Source organism: Drosophila teissieri, chromosome X (assembly GCF_016746235.2).
Source record: "Drosophila teissieri strain GT53w chromosome X, Prin_Dtei_1.1, whole genome shotgun sequence".
Lineage (NCBI taxonomy): Eukaryota > Metazoa > Arthropoda > Insecta > Diptera > Drosophilidae > Drosophila > Drosophila teissieri.
Window position 1 is genome coordinate 12,319,245 of NC_053034.1, and position 18,969 is coordinate 12,338,213.

The 18,969-nt window shown below is 37.3% G+C and overlaps 2 protein-coding genes across 5 annotated transcripts; one reads left to right on the forward strand and one right to left on the reverse strand.

Moving 5' to 3' along the window:
* Positions 1–1,040: 1,040 nt before the first annotated feature.
* On the forward strand, positions 1,041–17,594 carry LOC122622951 (protein Tob2). 3 transcript variants are annotated; one of them, XR_006326367.1, is made up of 6 exons: positions 1,041–1,393; positions 9,592–10,522; positions 10,586–10,762; positions 10,986–11,476; positions 11,595–13,091; positions 13,156–17,594. XR_006326367.1 is itself a non-coding variant. In XM_043801771.1 (5 exons), exons 2-5 carry the CDS (start codon positions 10,370–10,372, stop codon positions 12,493–12,495), a joined length of 1,722 nt encoding a protein of 573 aa, XP_043657706.1. In that variant the 5' UTR covers positions 1,041–1,393; positions 9,592–10,369; the 3' UTR covers positions 12,496–13,168. The 3 variants fall into 3 exon arrangements, 2 of the variants coding, with proteins under 2 accessions (XP_043657706.1, XP_043657708.1); XM_043801771.1 differs by having other exon boundaries at positions 11,595–13,168; XM_043801773.1 differs by having other exon boundaries at positions 11,598–13,168.
* LOC122622950 lies at positions 6,795–9,367 on the reverse strand. Of its 2 annotated transcripts, XM_043801769.1 has the most exons (9): positions 9,046–9,367; positions 8,880–8,984; positions 8,675–8,818; positions 8,504–8,615; positions 8,317–8,450; positions 8,121–8,261; positions 7,867–8,049; positions 7,341–7,811; positions 6,795–7,269 (listed from the first exon to the last, which is right to left on the reverse strand). In XM_043801769.1, the coding sequence occupies exons 1-9, from the start codon at positions 9,244–9,246 to the stop codon at positions 6,898–6,900; spliced, it is 1,863 nt and encodes a 620-aa protein (XP_043657704.1). In that variant the 5' UTR covers positions 9,247–9,367; the 3' UTR covers positions 6,795–6,897. The 2 variants fall into 2 exon arrangements, with proteins under 2 accessions (XP_043657704.1, XP_043657705.1); XM_043801770.1 differs by lacking the exons at positions 8,880–8,984; positions 9,046–9,367 and having other exon boundaries at positions 8,317–8,446; positions 8,675–8,815.
* Positions 17,595–18,969: the final 1,375 nt, after the last annotated feature.

Consider the following 18,969-nt stretch of genomic DNA (forward strand, 5'->3'; position numbering starts at 1 on the left):
ACTCTAATGTACATATTGCCTCTGGGTGTATGTACGCATATGTTACGTGCTCATGCACTTTCATTTCTTGTCCCAGTTTTCGGATGAAAGGGGGAGGGGTCCGAGCCAAAGCACGTAGAGAGCGACTCGTTTTGTGGGCCAGAGAGGAGGGGATCTGTACTAAAAGTGTGCCACGGAAGGATATGCACTCATTGCGCAAGTCCTTCTTGGCTCGATTTTACTACAAGCACAACCATCATCACTCGCCCACACTCCTGCACTCGCCCAGTCACGCGCAACATTATTCAGGGCAAACGAGTGATGCAAAAACCAAGCCGAAGTTTAAATACCTATACAATACAACTATAACTAACGAACTAACTATCTATATAACTAATATTTACAGTTTGAAGATTGCCGCAAAGAACACATGATGATCTTATAACTTTAGATACTTTTCGAAGATAGTATTACTTTTTAAGAATATCAGCTTGGTATTACAATGCTAACTAACGCTATAATTGATATATGAATTAAAATAATACAACAAACGTTGTTTCTAATACCCGATATAGGATATCTTAACCCAAATCAACTTTCTTCAAGCCGAAGCTTATATACCCTTGCAGCAGCTTAAAAATGATGTCTACCGAAATAAGAACAATTTATGATCAAAAAGTACGAGACTATGATTTCTTATCTATCATTTTCAATTATATTTCCCAGTGTTTGGAGTTGAGCTGCGGGCTCTGGGTCAGTTAGAATAAGCGGTGCCCGCATTATTATTTATTTTATTTAAAACAATCTAGCATAGACGAAAAAAAGCTAAATTGACAACCGTGGGTGCAAGTAGATAGTAGAAAGAGAGAGACAGAGAAGGGGAGAGAAGCCGAACCGAGTTTAGAACATTTAGCTTCGTGAGTGATTCGTGCGTAGTGCCGAATAAGACCATGACGGTGGTGGTGGTGGTGCTGGTGCCGAAGTGTGCGTGTGCACTTGTTTGTTGTTGGTTCACTGAGGCCCGTTCGCGCGTCAATTCAGTCTCAGTTACTAAACCGATTTCAAGAACTACGGACGCTTCACTCGGCCCTTGCTAAGTGGCGTGTGCTACAATTAAGTAACGGGCAGAGTCATTTCACAATAACAAAAAAAAAATAATAGAAAAATAGAATACAACAGCAAATCCAAAAACAAAAACCAATAAAACCACATTAAACAAGAAAGTAATAAATAGACATCCGAGCACATATACCCACACAAAAATAAAACAATAGCATACTAGTTGGTACAACTGGGGTATTTTATACATAACTCGCTAAATCCTTCGTTTAATACAACGACGACCAGAAGACAACCACCAAAACCAAAATCCAGTAAATCGGAAACACGAAATTACCATCAGCAAATTGCACCGGTATTTGAAATAATAAATGTTTAAATACAATTTTGTATCTATTTTGTTCGAAAAAAAAAATAATGCAATATACAAAGTGTGTACTTGTGTGTGCTGTGCAAAAATTGAGAAAGCAGCGAACTATCCCCCATTACACGTACATCTATCTAGCCCCCACAGAAAATACAATAACAATGATTGTGATAGAAAAAAAAACGAAATAAAAAAAAAAACAAAAAGGAGATGGAGCATCGGTTCTCTCACTTTCGCTCGGCTGTTTTCATATCTTCTTGTTTTGTTGTCGTTATGGTGCTCACTAGAGCACTGGGCTTTTCAGCGCCGAAAGGGACAGCTGTTCTTCACCAACACTGGGTAGAGAGCCCAGGGAACTAGCTACATGTACATAGCTCCCTTTCCTATGCCTTCGAACTTTCATAACTCAAAATATGAAGGGGTTCTCGGCACACAAGCACGAAGAGGGCACAACATTTCAACACCCAAACCTCTTACTGTAGACTACTTAAGTTAGCTTGAGCTCAGATTATTATAATACTATTTATGGGTATTGATTTGGGAAGATTCCCTTCATCTAGCTCCTCCCAATTTGTTGTCGTTATTCGTGCCTAAAAGCTATAGCTGCCAGCTGATATTTGCATTAGCAAGCTGCAAATACAGTAATTCCTAACTCGAATTCACTGACCACTAACACATTCTGGTTCCATAATTAAGAACAAGTAACGATTTCTAAAGCTCAGTATTGCGTTAAATAATATGAAAGTGTTGTTATACTATATGTAACTTTAACGTCTCTTGAAATGTTTGTGCTATAAAGGTTCCACTGTATTTTCCGCACAGATATCTATAGTTGTTGCACAACAATAGATGAATTTTATAATAGTGCATGTGTGTGATTTCATTTGCGCAAGTTTTTGTTCTTTTTTTTTATTTATTCATCTGAGACAACATCGATGATTCGATAGCAATTGTTGCAAGTTTGAGAGCATAGTGACCACCGACTGCAGCTGCTTTTGCATTTTTGCCAAAGAACGAATGAAATGAAATGAATTTCGACCAAACCAAAATACGAACTTGTGCCAGACAAATACTATTGAGTCAGAGAAGACCATCATTTGGCATTTTGTCGCGGGGTTCGTCGCAAGCTTATTTGTATCTACTTTCATACATACAGGGGGAAAAAAATAGTAAAAAAGAGAAAAAAAAATTATATTGTGTACTGTACACACTCAAATGTGTATTGTGTAGACATTCCGGCATGGCAGTGTATTTGTCATTTCAATTTTCGTGTGTGCTCAGATAAACGATCGAGAATCATGTGCCTAAATATTTTTTTTTTTTATTTGTTTTCCGCTGTTGTGAGGTAAAATGTCCCAACATCTTGCTGTTGCGCCTAAATACGAACAGCTGACTGTGTTTTTGTGGCCTCATATGATTATGGTGCGTTATGCTTCAGATTTTGGCAAGTGCAGTGAATAGGTGAACAAAAAAGTATAATAATAATACAGCAACAAAATAAAGAGGAAGTGGGGAAAATGCCAATAGTTCAGGCACACCAACACAAACGCAGTGTGGCGGTCAGCTGTTTTGTGTTGTCTCGAGCACCAGGGTCTCTCATTTTCTATTTTTTTTTTCATCTTGTTTTCCCCCACTGGGTCCCCCTATCTCTCTTTTTCTCTCGCTCTCTCACTCGCTCTCTCGCTCTCGCTGTTGAAAATATACCCCTGCGCCAGTCGGGGAAAAATTAGAGCAACGCTTGCTCCACAACGCTCGATAAAACTGCGGGAAATAAGGCTGCAAAGCAATAACTAAAAATAATTTGTGATGATCTTGTAAATTGAAGTACTGCACAATGTCTACAATCCACAAGTTTCGAATGCACAATATAACGTGTGAGTGTGAATTTACCAGCAAACGCTGCAAGGAAAACCCCTTAAGCAGGTTATGCAATGTATTGAAAATCGTATAGCATTTCTCTTTTGTTTGTTGTCGATAAAAGTATATGTATGTGCGTACATATCTAGTGCGATAGAATTCAGCGCAGTAAACATTGAGTCCAGCCAGATCTTTATATATCTACATAGACTTTATGTAATGGTGCCCGGTAATTACTTCGATTGGTGTCGATGGGGCCCAATGGGGTCGGTCACATTTCCATTTAGATTTGGCACTTCAGACTTCTAAGCTGCAGTGGTAATCATTCAGTGATTTTAATTACACTTCGCTATGCAAAAGGTGAATGCAATTCAAAGGGGAAATACAAAACGAAATGAAAACAAACCAGCAAAATAAGTTGTCGATTGCAGAGCTGGTTTTACTCACATATCTATGTAAAATACGATTGTGAGCACAATATTAGCATTGACACATCCAAAAGACTACCCAAATTACTATTACATACAATGAAGAACTCACTAAAACCAATCCATAAGCTTTTTAATATTTTGTTACTTATAATTGGCATTTGTTTAAAAGCGAATGCAGCCTGTCAAAACATTTTCCTTGGAGAAACCACCTGTATAGAACCTAAGTGAAAAACAGATGATTATAAAATACACAGCTGTATGAAAGCTTGTGTAACCTCATCTAATTATCTTCAAACAAGCGAGCAAATTTCCTTCTGCTAATAGTCGTACTTTAAATACCCTTTGTTACCTAGTACGCAGACACGCAAATTGAATGCTTAACTTAATTGATTCCAATTTCGCTAATTTGAAGACAAAAGCGCTGTCATAAACGAATTGCACTGTATAAACAAAAAAACTACTTACACTCAGAATAAAAGTTGTTGCTAGTTTGTTATAAGTTCTTCTTGATTAAAATAGTGTTTACTTCTAACAATTATTAGATAACAATAAATAGGTAGTTAATTGCAGAAAATGTGCAACTGATTATCTTTGGATATCTGCATAAAAGTTGACCAAAAATGGAATAAAAACTACTTAGGAACTGCGATAGGAAATCAACAAAAATTTTGACTGCATACTTTTGGTTCATCTTCTGAATGATTTAAAAATGTTAAATAACTTTCAAAGTTTGTAACAAATGACGTTCTTCCCTAAATCCAGGCCTAATGTTATCCAATTGTTTAACTGCCTTGATTTCTATGCGAATGCAATTTGAATGCAATGTTATGTAAGCAAATACATTATTCTATGTACTCCCCACTGCGCGTGTGTTTGTGTGTGCTAGCCAAGTGAACTTGAAAAGCCCTATTTTCACTTTTGTGCCAGTACATAAGACACGGAAAAATACGTCTTTAAATGTTCGTAATATTTGTTGCTGTGGTTGAGTGCTGCGGTAATTTGGAATTCGGAGGCTTCATCGTTTTCACTTTGCGGGAGACACAAAAAGTAATTCTAAATATGTACATACATATGCGTATATATATGTATATGTATTTACATAGCCAGGAGGCGGAGTTTGCCTATATGGCATTTCGGCTTAAGAATTTTTTGTCATTTTAATCAACCTTTAAAACTGGTGGCCCAGATTTTATTGATTTTATGTTGTGAAGAGCGACCCACACACACTTACACACTCGCACACACACACAGTCCATTGAAGAGTGCATTTTCGCTCAGGGAGAGTGTTAAAAGTGAGAGATAGAGATACCGTTGTGATACCGTGTTTTCGGTGAGGGTGAGAGAAAGGCCATCAGCTGAGAGAGTTCACTTTCTCTGCCCGTTCCAGTCACTACGAGCAACAGCAACCTGAATATATAAATATATATAGAAATGTTTATATATACAAAATACCATGCAAGGATGTGTAAGGAATCCGAGCTTGGGGATGTATTTGTGAAATTATAAGCTAAAATGTCAACGGAGCAGCGCCTTCGGCTCTTGGCGGAGTTTGTTTTAGTGATAAAGTTCAAAACACCAGCTTTCAAATTTTCGGTAATAAAAAATGCTAAGAAAAAGTGACTAATACTTTAAAATACTAAATGAAATTTAAAGTTTTAAAGTACCCAATTAAATAAGATCTGTGTGAAATCTAAGGACACTTTGTTTACCCCTAAAAGTACATAAAATATTGCTTATCAGCATCAACAGGCAAGTCAATGTAGACATATAGGTGCCTTAAAAAAAATTAATCATTTTATTTAATAATAAAGTGTGTTAAGTTTATGTGCTTAGCAATAAATGGTATATGGTTATGCTTCATAGAAGCACTAATTACTTTTCATTAATTAAACGATGCCTTTAAGTATGCTATGCAATTACATACATGTGCATTCTTACACTCAGCAACATGAAACCTAATGAACACTTCGTTTCGTTTCGAGAGTTCCCAGATGAAAATATTTTAAATTGACTTCAAGTGCAGTCTGGTTGACCTTTAACCTTTGATCTGTCGCATCGCACAACTTGTCTCTCTGCCATGGAACTAAGACTTAGATCAACCGATATTCATTAGCTTAATACAGCCATTGTCCAGCATTATCACAAATAAGCTGCTGAAGGCAAGTGCCAAACCTTCGAAACGGTTATGCCTTTCATAGCATATGGCCTTCAATTGGTTTATAAAATGCAAAAAGCAGGTTATGTACATGCAATAGATACGCATACAAGCACGCATGACCCCGCTGCATCAACACAGCTGCACTAGTGCTAAAAAAAAATATGTGTGTGGGCGGACTGAGGTCTCTGTGACGTACGTATGTTATGTTACTGCGCACTGGGACCCACTCACTCTGGAGAAACGTGAGTGGAAATCAGAGAAAGAAAAGAGAGTTCGCTTGCTCTTCTACTGAAATTCAGAATAAAATTATTCTAAGCGTGGATCAAAAATTAAATCACGTAATGAATAAATAATTCAAATGTAACTTAATAAAACTCTGCCGTGATTAATTAAAGCCGAAGTTAGCACAGAAATTGCACTGGTTTTTCCCAGTGTTTTGCTTCACGGCTTATCATCTGCTTTTGCCGATGCTGTCCTCTCTCAATTCCAATTAAATGGCTCAGCTTGCAAGGATTCCACATCCGAAGGCCAAGAACTGCGCTTCGTGTGTCCTCGGACCAGCTGCGTAAAGCGTGGAGAGCGTTTAGAATATTGTCTTACTCTCGCACTCTCTCGATAGCGCCCGTTACCGTTATGTGGGTGTTCGTCCCACTTCGGCCAACCGCTCAGCTGTGCTCCAGTTTCACTCCCGAATGCATTGGCACCGACTACTCGGCAGTCCCGTTTTGAGGCAGAGCTTCCGTCCCGACTCGGATAAACAGTTAACCCAAATTCCTAGAATGACGTAGGAAGAGCGCATGCACATACGACAAGAACACAAATTGGCTGGGTAAGCCGTTGCAGAAAATGCATTGATAAACATCTAAGCACAATGAGCTGAATTCTATATTAAGCAAAATAAATTCTACAATAATTGCGGTGCCACCCAATGTAATATCAAGAGTTTTCAATTTTATTACACCTTCTTTAAAGTGCAGCTTTATTCGGTTAAAACAATTGGCAAACAGAGAATTTGGATAAAAACATTGCGTTCTGTTCTTCAACTATTAAGCATCATCGCTAGTCTCCACGATACGACACATAATTGGAATATCTTCCTCCTTGGTAATGTTGCCCTTCTCCTCGCGATTCAGCAGGCTTTCAATGTAGTCGTGACGGAATTTGTTCCATTGCCGGGTCTTCAGAAAGTTGGTAAACAAGTCCTGGCGCGAGGGCACGTTGCACTCGAAGTAAAAACGACGGCGGTGCCAAATATTACCCGGATTCTGTTCCTCCTCAAGGAGCCAGAAGCGCGGCAGGAGCAGGCACTGCACAACAGTACGGGCCATTATCACGCGATGCTCCATCTTTTCGCCCAGTCCAAAGATACTACCGTAGGTCAGTGAGCCTACGTCTATGAAGTGCGTCTCAACGGGCTCCTGCAAAGGATAGGAATGATACCATATCAACATAAAGTACAGTTTTTACTTGGTGATAATGAAAAACCTACTTTGACTTGTTTGGCGCTCTCGTCAATTAAACTCTTCTCATTGGTGGTCGAACTCGCCGTAAATATTTCTGACGATGAACTGGATACTTTCTTTTCGGAGGCAGTGCTTTCGGCGCTGTGCCGTTTAAGCTGCACTTGAACGAGAGTACGATCCATGGAGACATTGGAACCCGAGGAAGAATTATATGAGCTATCGTCCGTAGCAATTTCATCATCATAGAGATCTTCCCCGTAGTCCAAATAATCTTCACCAAGATGGTCGTCATCGTCGTCATCGTCATCGTCATCAAAAGGCTGCAGTGCACTTGGGTGCCAAGGAGTTCCCCTTCGCAGCGACTGTATCAATTGAGTTTTTCTGGCCTGTGCCGCCGTACTCAAGGTCCTTCTCGGCTTTGGTTTCTTTCGAGATGGTGTGGTAGAGGTCCGGATGCCACAAAACTTTTGTATTTCCGCTAGACCCATTTTGCGCATCTATACAAAGTTTATTAGTGGCGAGATGTGATGACAATGAAGTAGTGTTAGCTACCGCTTGTTTCTTCTTCGTGCCGCCTTCAACTTCCTCAGAGGAGGTGGAAGAGGCCAAAATGTCCTGTATGTCTAAAAATGAGTTACGACTGGTAACGTCTTTCCATGACTGAAACATTTCAAGACCCTCATCCTTATTTATTTCGGCCAGTTCGTAGTTGACCTCTCCTTCTGCGTTGGTGACCTAAATGAAAAAGGAATTCATAACTTATGTCTAACAGTATCTAGCAGTTTAAATTGCAATGTCGTACTCACCTTCATACTTAGACACTGCAAAATTACACACTCTCCGCTAAGAACAAATCGCACATAACCTAAAGAGTCCTTATCCCCCATATAAATGGTCTCTAGGGGCTCATACTGAACCAAGTACGAGTACTTGCAAGCTAGAATTATCTATTGATGTACGAAAAACGTTAAGAGTTATACGTTTTCGTAGAACGGGACAAACCTGATCCGGAGTCAAAAAATCAAAATAATCAAATGCCCTTAATGCTAGCTTTTTTTCGTTCCATTGTTTCAACATATGTGGCTTCAGGATGCGTTCATAGTCCACATCGTATATCGATAAAACCTCAACACTAGCTAGTGAAAAGTATTGATTCTATTCTAAACCATTATTGACTTTTCGTTCTTACACAGGGCTTGATAAGTGTTCATTCTTGGGCATTCCTCAACCATTTCTACGTCTCCGAAACAATCTCCTGGACCAAAAATAGCTTCCGCAATGGCATCATCTTGTTTTGTAGCCTCACCAAGAAAAAGGAACTACATATGTACAGATCTTTATCATTATTCTTGAAACCTACCTTGTTGAATATGTTCTTCTTCATCTCGACTTCCCCATTCAAAATGAAATAGACGGAGATAGGCATATCACCATTTTTGATTATCACACGTGGCTCATTGATGGACATAAACTTTAGGACTGGCACCATGCGTGCTCTAATTTTCTAAGCTCGTTAAAGAAGATCTTGGTGAACTATATATACAATTTTGTAATGTTCACCTTACCGGTGGTATTCTAGAGAAACAATTTAGTCCTGCTATTAGAATGCACAACTTTTTGCGTTCCTCAATTGTCCTGAAAGCGGGATTCGAACGCAATAGTGCCTTGTCCTGTGGTTTTCTCTTATAATTTTAGCAGTCTACAAGAAATTTAAATAAAGTTTATTCGTACCGCAACGGTCAACATTCCCGGTTTTCGCTTTTGGCGCATCAAAGCCACATTCTTTTTCACATTCATTGAGATGCCCTGCTCCTCTTCATCGGAAAGCCACGTCTGGTTCATAATGACAGCCCGAACCAACTTTTTAAATCGGACCCGTAGATCCAACTTGTGTTTGACGATATCCGCATCGCGGTTTCGCTTGGCCGCCATTTTGTGTTATTGGATTTATATTTGTTTGTGGTTTGTTATTGGCAGTATGTTTTTTTTTTGTGTATTTTTTTGATAGTGTTTGTATTCATATAGACACCCATGTAGGTGACTTGGGTTGGGATTGTCTGCTTGTTTTTTACAAAGAGTCTGTAGGCTACTTTGTATGTTGGAGTTGCACAAAACTCAATTCTCGGTCCTTATAGTACGATGCACTTTAAAAACTGAATAATATTGTCACAATACAGTTTAGCACTATAAAGAACATTGTTTTTAATTGAACGGTGAAGAGCGCGTTCTATTTTGTTTCAATTTATATTAACGGTCTATTTTTCTTCTATTTTTCAGGAGGTTGCAGACATTTGATTGAAGTGGAAGTCCAAAAAAATCCCGCTGATTAATGGAAACGTTGTAAGAAAGAGTGCTCGGATTGCCAAAACAAAGAGAATCGACAGATGCACCACCAAGAAAATAATAACAACCAAAAAAACCGTGGCCAAATAAAAGTCGACAAGGAATAAAGACACATAAATAGACACAAATGTACATAATTTAATATTTGGATATGCCTTGTAAATACAACATAAATATTTAGAATCTAGGCAACTACGCTTATTACGACAACTGAAACAAGGAAAAGGAAACACACCTTTTCCAATTACAAACAAACACGATTCTCATTCTAGTCGCAAAACTTTCACAATTACAGATTATCTTCACACAGTGAAACACTAAACAGTAATAACCTCCCCCACCAAAAATCTTAAACCAAGCTAACAACAACAACCATTTATATATATACATAAAAGGCAGAAAGCTAGAACACTGAAATAATTAATCAAATATATTTAACAAATCCAAACCAAACGAATGCAAGAAGAGCGCAAAAGCCAACTATTCCAAATTACCGTCAATGTGTAGATGATCTACAAAGACCATCTTTAAACGCTCCTCATCGCTAGGATATCGCCACCAATTGCAGCTTCAACTGCACTCCAACTCCCTTACAACAGGCAGCGATCCGGATACGGATCAGCTAACATAACCGGATTCCGAGCCGGAGTCCGTGAAACGAACGTGGAAAGGCCAAAGAACGAATACCGAAGGATTCGGCCGCAGGATCAAGATGCATATTGAAATCCAGGTCGCTTTGAACTTTGTCATATCCTATCTCTACAACAAATTGCCGCGCAGACGTGTAAATATATTTGGCGAGGAGCTGGAGAAGGCCCTACGCGACAAGTTCCAGGGTCACTGGTACCCAGAAAAACCCTTTAAGGTAAGTGTTCCCAACAATGTGAGATATATAATCTAATATATATTTTTATTAATTTCATTAAAGGGATCTGCCTATCGCTGCTTGAAGACCGGGGATCCCATTGATTCGGTTCTGGAAAGAGCGGCTAGGGAAAGTGGAGTACCGATCGGCGATATCCTAGAAAACCTACCAAACGAACTTTCCGTGTGGATAGATCCCGGGGAGGTCTCATTCCGCATCGGTGAAAAGGGAGCAGTAAAGGTAAGCATTTATGGTATTTCACCTAACAAAATGGTATTTCCACTATCTTAAAAATGAGCGAGAAAATCGCAATGCTGTATCAACCAGTCCGAATAGAACGAAATAGCAATACTTTTGTTTTTAAAATATATATTTGGTCAGCTTAAAGGTGCTTAGCACATAAAGTAGACTTCATGGGAAATGTATAATAGTTCTGAAGTATTACCCAATCTCTATTCATCAGATTCTTTACACGGAGAACAATGAGAACCACGAAGACAGCCACTCGGCAGATCGCGAGGTCACCAAAATGTTCAACCCGGAGGCGCAGTGCTTCCGACCCATCGATGCCGTTAACACGACCATGAACAATCTGAGCTTGAGTCCCAAGGCGCTTCCATTGGCACTGCCCCAAGCAGGATCCTCGCCGCACTCGGCTGCGTCCAGTTCACCCACCTACAAGGGCAGTCCAAATCCCACGATCTCTGGCAGCTGCAGTTCCGTTTCCGCAGCGGGTTCTGGAACGGGCTCTGGTTCTGGATCCGGATCCAATCTGGCACCCGGTCCTGGTACCGCTCCAGTTCCCGTACCCGGAAACGGTGCCACCGCCAATGCAGCTGCAGCGGCCTTTATGCAACGCGGCGCCCAGGCGCCATTGACATTCACCACAGCCACCTTTGCGCAGACTAAATTCGGCAGCACCAAGCTGAAGACCAGCTCCAAGCGCACAAACAGGTAAATGTTCTCAGAGAGAAATGTAATATAGCTGGAAATAGTTTGCAACATTTCCATGGCAGTATAAGCATATGTTTTACTGTAAAATTCTTTCTGTCTCGTTCCTCTGCTTCCGCAGCAGCGCCTATCGCATGTCGCCCACTGAGTTCTCCAACTACATCAAACAGCGTGCGATGCAGCAGCAGATGCATCATGGTCATGGAGTTGTCCCGTCCGCAGGATCATCGGTATCGGCAGCATTTGGCGGCCTAGATGCCGTCTCACCTGCCCGTTCCCTATCGCCGAATCCCCTATCGCTGGGCGGAAATCCAAATCAGGCCGGATCGGGATCGTCGGCCGATCCGTTTTACTATCAAAACATGGCGATCAATCTGTATCCACAATTTGGCAATCCACGCAGCCTCTTCGAGTCGCACTTCAATGCGGATGCCAGTGGCTTGGGTCTCTTTGTGGGCGGAACTGCTGGAACAGCTGGTGCTGCAGTCGCCGCTGGAGGAAATGGTGGCGCCAACAAGTATAGTACTTATCTGGAGCCGTGCTACTTTGGCAATGGCCATGCCAACTCACAACAGCATCCGCAGCAACAGAATCGCGGCGGAATGGATCGTCCGAATAGTAGCGAAAGCTGCTTTGGCCTAAATGTGGATTGCGGTAGTGCCGTTCTCGAGGATTCGTCATCATCGTCGTCAGCAGCGGCTGCTCCTGCTGTGGCCGTTGCCGTTGCCATTGCTGGGGACTCATCGCCGGAGGACAGTCCCCTAAGTACACCCACCGTGGCAGCCACAACCGCAGGAACAACAACCACTCCTCCTTCCAGCACCACCAACAACAGTAGTAGCCATCCAACTCAACAACAGGAACAACCGTCCTCCTCCTCGGGAAACGGAAACGGAAATGCGAACGCAAACGGAAACGGAAACAACGGTAATAATTCCAACAGCAATACCAAACTGATCGATGGCATAAGCTCCTTCTATGGCACCGGATCATCGTATCAGCAACTATTGGTTGCCAACTAGAGTTTCCTCGAAGTCCATCACCGCAAAGAGAATCCACCATAGTTATATATATATATATATATCGATATATATATATATACATGTACCAACAACTTAATGGAATATTATATCCGGGGCATGGATATGTATGTAGTGCATTTCGGGCTTTCTGGTCACAACTCTATAAGCAATATGAATTGTTATGCAGTTTTGAGATTTCCTGTAAAGAACCCCAAATTCCCAGATAGGAACCGAAGCAAATTAGACGGAGCGACTAGGTGGAGTGGTATATATGGATATCATCGTTATCATTATAATCATCTGAGGAGGAAAGATACGGTGGTCATTAAGAACCAAGGACATAATTCGTTTGCCATTTTGGATAGTTATGTAATAGGTGTCCTTGCAGACAAGAACAGTCACATTGGATGCATATCTCTATAGGAACGATTCGATACGATGTTGACACACCCACGATCAGACACACACAAGCAGGTGTACATGGATATATGTATGAAGCTGTATGCAGATGTATATACAGGTGCACATATATATATACATATATAGACAGGGCCAAAAAGGTACCATGTGTGTGGGAGGCCCATAAATGTAGATATGTACGAGTTGTATATACAGATATATATCAGCCACTAATAATATTTATTTTGTTATTAAATTCAGAGTAAATCGCAAAGTGAAGTTTCTTTCTGGTATCAAGAGCATGCATAGAAAAATTAATTCAAAGTATAGGAGTGTACGACTGTTGCCATAGGCACGTACGAATGATACACTCAAATCAAATCACACAAGCAAATGATGAAGATCTACCGAAACAAACCAATAAGCAACAAGAAATAATACCACAAATATAAATATATTTAATGAGAACAACTAGAATGTCTCAACTAATTGTTTTTACTTGTTATGCATATGAACGTATATATAAAAATATATTTAATTATCCAACTTAGGATCAACTTTAATATTAAGTTTTTAATTAGTTGTAAACTAAAGATAAGATCATTTTTGTAGATCAAGTTGCTAAATTGAAACACAAACAACATGCATATGTTTACTGATAAAAGTCAACATTGTTGATTATAAATAGATATGCAACTTGCATACCCTGAGCATCCTGACCTGTGAAGAAAGTTTTTCTGTAGTAAAAAGTCCTTTTCTCCATTCTTTGTATTTTTATAAAATGTTTTTTTAGTTTTGTATATATCTGAAGCTAACTTGCAGAAAAGCTAACGAAGTGTATTCAGTTTCAAAACTATAAGAAATATAAAAAAAATCTATACATTTTCATACCACAAATGAAGTGTTTCGAAAGAATTTGTACAAAAAAAATAACATTTAAGTTGGCTTTAGCACAGGTATTATTCTGGTGAGTAACCCCTTGTCGAAATGTATATTTATTTCAATTTGTTCGACATCTTTTTGTTCTAAAAGATATCTGGGTTCCCACTGTCAGACTGGAAAATATTAGATTAAAGGAATACAAATACTACGACTAATTGCTCAAACCATAGATATAACCAAAACTCCTCTTAAACTTTTTTTTAGTTATATTAACTACACACCTATAATCAAAATAGAATATTTCAAAAATTTAAAGATTAGGAAAAAGGACTTTTTCTGAACACGTGAAAACACTTTCTCAGAAACCGTAGAAAGAAAAACATGATCTATTTTTCCGAGGCATAAATCTCTGATTGTTTTGTTATAAACTAAATGTTGTTTTTCCCCAAAACTTCTTAATCATTCGACATTCTCGAAATGAAATCCTATATCAGATTTAATGTAATAGGATGTCGTATGATTTTATTGATAGTGCCAAGGTCGTCGGGTCACTGCTAAACTTTTTTACCCCTAAAATACACGTTATTCAAGCTATGGATGCTTTACATATAAAAAACACCTGAACAAATAATAAAAAAAAACATTTATATTTTTGTTGTATGTTAAATTGTATGTATTACCATTTGACTTCGTATTTTTTTGTATATATATATCTATTTTTATATGAACATTTGTAATTTTTATAAATCGAGTACAGTAAAAAATTTTATACTTTTTATATGGGCCTATGTGAAAATACCTTGCTCTATATGAATACTTACTTTAATTAAAAGGGAAAATAAAATGCATAAAACCAAAAGACGATTTGAGTTGATCTTTTTTAAGTCCCAAATGAAACGCAAAATGTTAATGTAAATATGTCATTGAATGTATTATTTCACTTCTCAATATATGTTGTTTAATGGATGTATAGTAAACCTAATGGTATGAAAGTACTTTTAAGACAAGATAGTAGAAAAAAGAATGGATAAACAACAACAAATTGAGTAAGCCACTGAATTCATTCTCTATTTATCTTGTTAAGAAACATTTGCAATTTGTGTAAACGTTACGGTTTTTTTTATTGTCTAGTCGAAGACGCAAACACAATGTGGAAAATTTAACGAAAGCGGAGAAGATTTTCAGTTTTTTGGAGAATGTATTCGAATATGTACCTACACATCCCACAGATGTGTGTATCTAAACCTACCACTGAAAACAGAAATTTAATGAAACATTTAAGTACCTTAACGAAGCTTCTAATTATAGCTACTGTGACCACGAACAAGAGTCAAATCAAAGCCAAGCCAAACCAAAATACCCCATTAAATGCTATATTAATCGCACCTCAAAGTAATAGGTGCGAATTATAGATTGCATTGGGTCTATAGCTTTTGTATTCTGATCATAGTAGCGCATAAGTACCTACACAGAAACATACAACATACAACATACAACATACATACACCATCTAACACATGCACACATTAAGGATTAGGCACGTTTTTTTCTTAGACGTATTAGAGTGTATTTGAATTAAACAACAAGTAACATTCAACGGAAAACGAAAAATGAAAATAAAAAACCAACAATTTTGTACTTTTATATATATGATGAGTATATATGTATATATATATTCGTATACATGTATACATATGAATGCCTCTAAATGGTTCAACTCAACGGATTCTCAATGTATTTTTTGTATGTCTCAGAATGGTATGTCTCCGAATGAAACCAAGTAACGAACAAATATTCATAATGTTAGAAATTGTCTCACATGCCATTCTCTATAAGTAAGCATATGGCACAAGTAAAAGCCCCAAAATGTATGCAATCTGCCAATCTATCCTTACCTGAATCTGAATCTGAATCATAGAGCGAAATGGATATGGATATAGAGAGATGGGATGCAAAGTATTGGATGAGAATTCGGTATGGCTTGCTTATAAAAACTATTCTATTGTGATTGTGATAACAATGTAAGGCACAGATGAAGATCGAGAAACAGTGATGTGAAAAAATCGCTGTAGAAATGGCAAAACATTCATATGTATATGTATATAGATGGGAAAATTTAGATAAAGTATCCGCCTAATCATCGATGTCCACCAACTTAAAATTTTAACTCGATCGAGATGAAATTGTATCCGACCGATCTAATAAGCAAATAATGAACCATTATGGTAGACACACAAATATACAAAAGCAAAAAAAAAAACCAAAACATATTTTACAATATGAAATAAATAAATCCACACCAAGCAACATTTTAATACACACAATTCAAAAAGAAAAACAAAAATTGAAGAGATCAAGCCAGATGTAGAAACAACTCACTAACTAAAGCAAAGTGCGACATTGGTACATGTATTTAGCTACAAGGAGGACAACCAAAAAATTAGATATAATACAGCTTTTTATACCTCAGATATGTTTCTATATGTATGTAAATGTACGAAGAGATATCTCTCAAGCAATGCAAAGTAACAAAAACAAAAAGGTATAAGAAAATCAACTATATTTAAGCCCACTTATCTTCGATAAGGTTCATAAGTACAGATATTTTGATAGGTAGTTAGATGAAAACTCATTTACGAATGTAACTTTTATATATTTTTTTAGGTAACTTGTTTTATTGATACGCGATTTCCAACATAAATCTAAATGTGCATTACCAACCAGACTCTTAAATAGTATTTCCGAAAATTGGTTAGTGGCAGCTCTGGATGTTAGCGGAAATACAAATATATTACGAAGTATATGATATATGATATAAGTATATCATAATCATACAACTGAAAATTTATCAACATATAAGCAACTGTACTTTCTATCATAAGTGTTATATTCTTTCCACGTTATCGGGCTTAAAAAAGTTTATATGATAAAAGATATTTTCTCATGCGTGTCTAGATTTTACATATGGTATATTCCAAACTAAACACCAAAAATGGATATGAACTTTTATGTGATCTAAGTTCTACAGTTATCTTTCTGTTAAACAAGGCTTATGTTTACATGTATGTATATAATAAAAAACAAAAACAACGTGAAAATTATAATTAAAGGCTGAGAAGGCATACATACATACACTGCATATGTACGTATTATGTTTTAAACTTCAATTCAAATAGATTTTGGTACCGATCGATATATGTATGAAATGGCTTTCGTTGAACAGAAAAATTCGAAAGAGAAAGTAATTAAATTAATGCATATCAGTGATTACAATAACGATGTACATACATGCAAAACAATAACAAAATAATGTATATGTGTGACCTCATTAGCACACAATAATCGTGTATGTATATCTATTCTTAGTACCGAAATATTCAATCAATTTAAAACCCCTTACGTGTGTGGAAATAAACATAGAGGTTAATAATATAAAATGTATGTACTATGTATAGTAACAAATATAACTTCCATATGAGTATTTTTCGTATTACCTTTAGTAGAATAAAGATTATCGTATAATTAAAACGCATTGTTTATAAAAAAAAAACAAACAAACCCAAAATCAGTGATCTGCTTCGATCACCGACTTAAACAATTGGATATTGTTAACAAAAAGCAAACAAAAAAAAAGAGTTTGATGTTTTCTCCGCACTGTTGCATACTTATTCAGTATTCTGAGAACAGATGTCCTTTTACAAGATTAGTACTCACGGCAAAATAAAAGCTCAAAAACTGTACCTATGGGTACGTACCAAGGTAAATTAGTTGAGTACTTTTTACCTTACCTATGTAAATAAATAAATGGATACATTTTACCCTTCCTAGGCACGGATTTTGATTTTCACTGCGTATTCGACGTATTCGAATCGTCGTGATTTTAAATTTTTTGAGATTTGTAATACCTTTTTTTCCCCGTTTAGAACTTAATTGTAGAACTTCAAGCATCGTGTATTTAAAATAGTTCGACTTTAGAAATCATAAAGAAACAGGTATGAATTGAAAATAAATTTACTTTTACTCACCTTCGCTTTATGGTTATATATTTTTTTAGCTACTAGCTTAATTTAATTATTTCTTCATATTTGTTTCCATAAACATTTATTTATTTATTTTAACACAGGTATTTACATATATTTACGCGCACGTATGAAAAAATTTCAAAATTTTACCAATTAAGGTAAAATAATGCTATTTAAGCACAAACACACACAATAAAAAAAACACTCGGTACAGCCACTTTTCCACTTTATATATATTTACGCGAACGTATGAAAAATTTCAAAATTTACCCGCTCAAGGTAAAATAATGATATGTAAGCACAAACACAAACACACACAATAACAAAAAACACTCGGTACAGCCACTTTTCCACATATACGAAAAATTTCAAAATTTACCGGCTTAAGGTAAAATAATGATATTTAAGCACGAACACAAACACACAAAAAAAAAACACTCAGTACAGCCACTTTTCCCGACGAACGCAAAGGAAGATAAAGAAATTAAATAAAAAGCGCACGGTATTAAGAGCGGAGAAGAAAAAGAGCAGCTCAAAATTAAGAGAGTCCATTTTTCGTTTCCGCCATTTTCTTTTTTCGATCCTCTTTTTCACCAACCGCAATCAAATTTAAAACGCAGATCAAACGGATTCACCTCGAGGTGAACATTTACGCACACATACGTATGTATGTACTTCTCTGCAGGAACGTGTGTGTGTGAAACTCTAAATATCCGTAATATTAAAGACATAATTAAACCGTTTAACGAAAAGTAATGAGCTAAAATATGATTACCGGTGTGAAATTACTTATTACTTATCGTTTTAACTAACTTCTAGTACTTTTTAATACCGAAAAACAATAAAATTGATTTAAAACGTTTTAGCACGCGGTGCCGCCATTTTTTTTTACCGATGCCGGCGGAGGAAGAAAACGAACTAAACGAGAACAGGAGCTTGAGAGTGGAAAGAAGGAAAAGAGCGGCCAAAATTAAGAGAGTACAATTTTCGCGTTCGCCATTTTCCTATTTTCTTATTTCGATCCTTTCTCTGCCGCGTGTTTTTTACAAGTGATGTGTTGATTACTTTGGAAAAGGAAAAGCGCAAGTCCCATATTACTAAATTATTTACTTTGTTGTTTTAAAATAATTTCAAATGTAAATACATTTCTTGAAACGTTGTCTTTGGTATA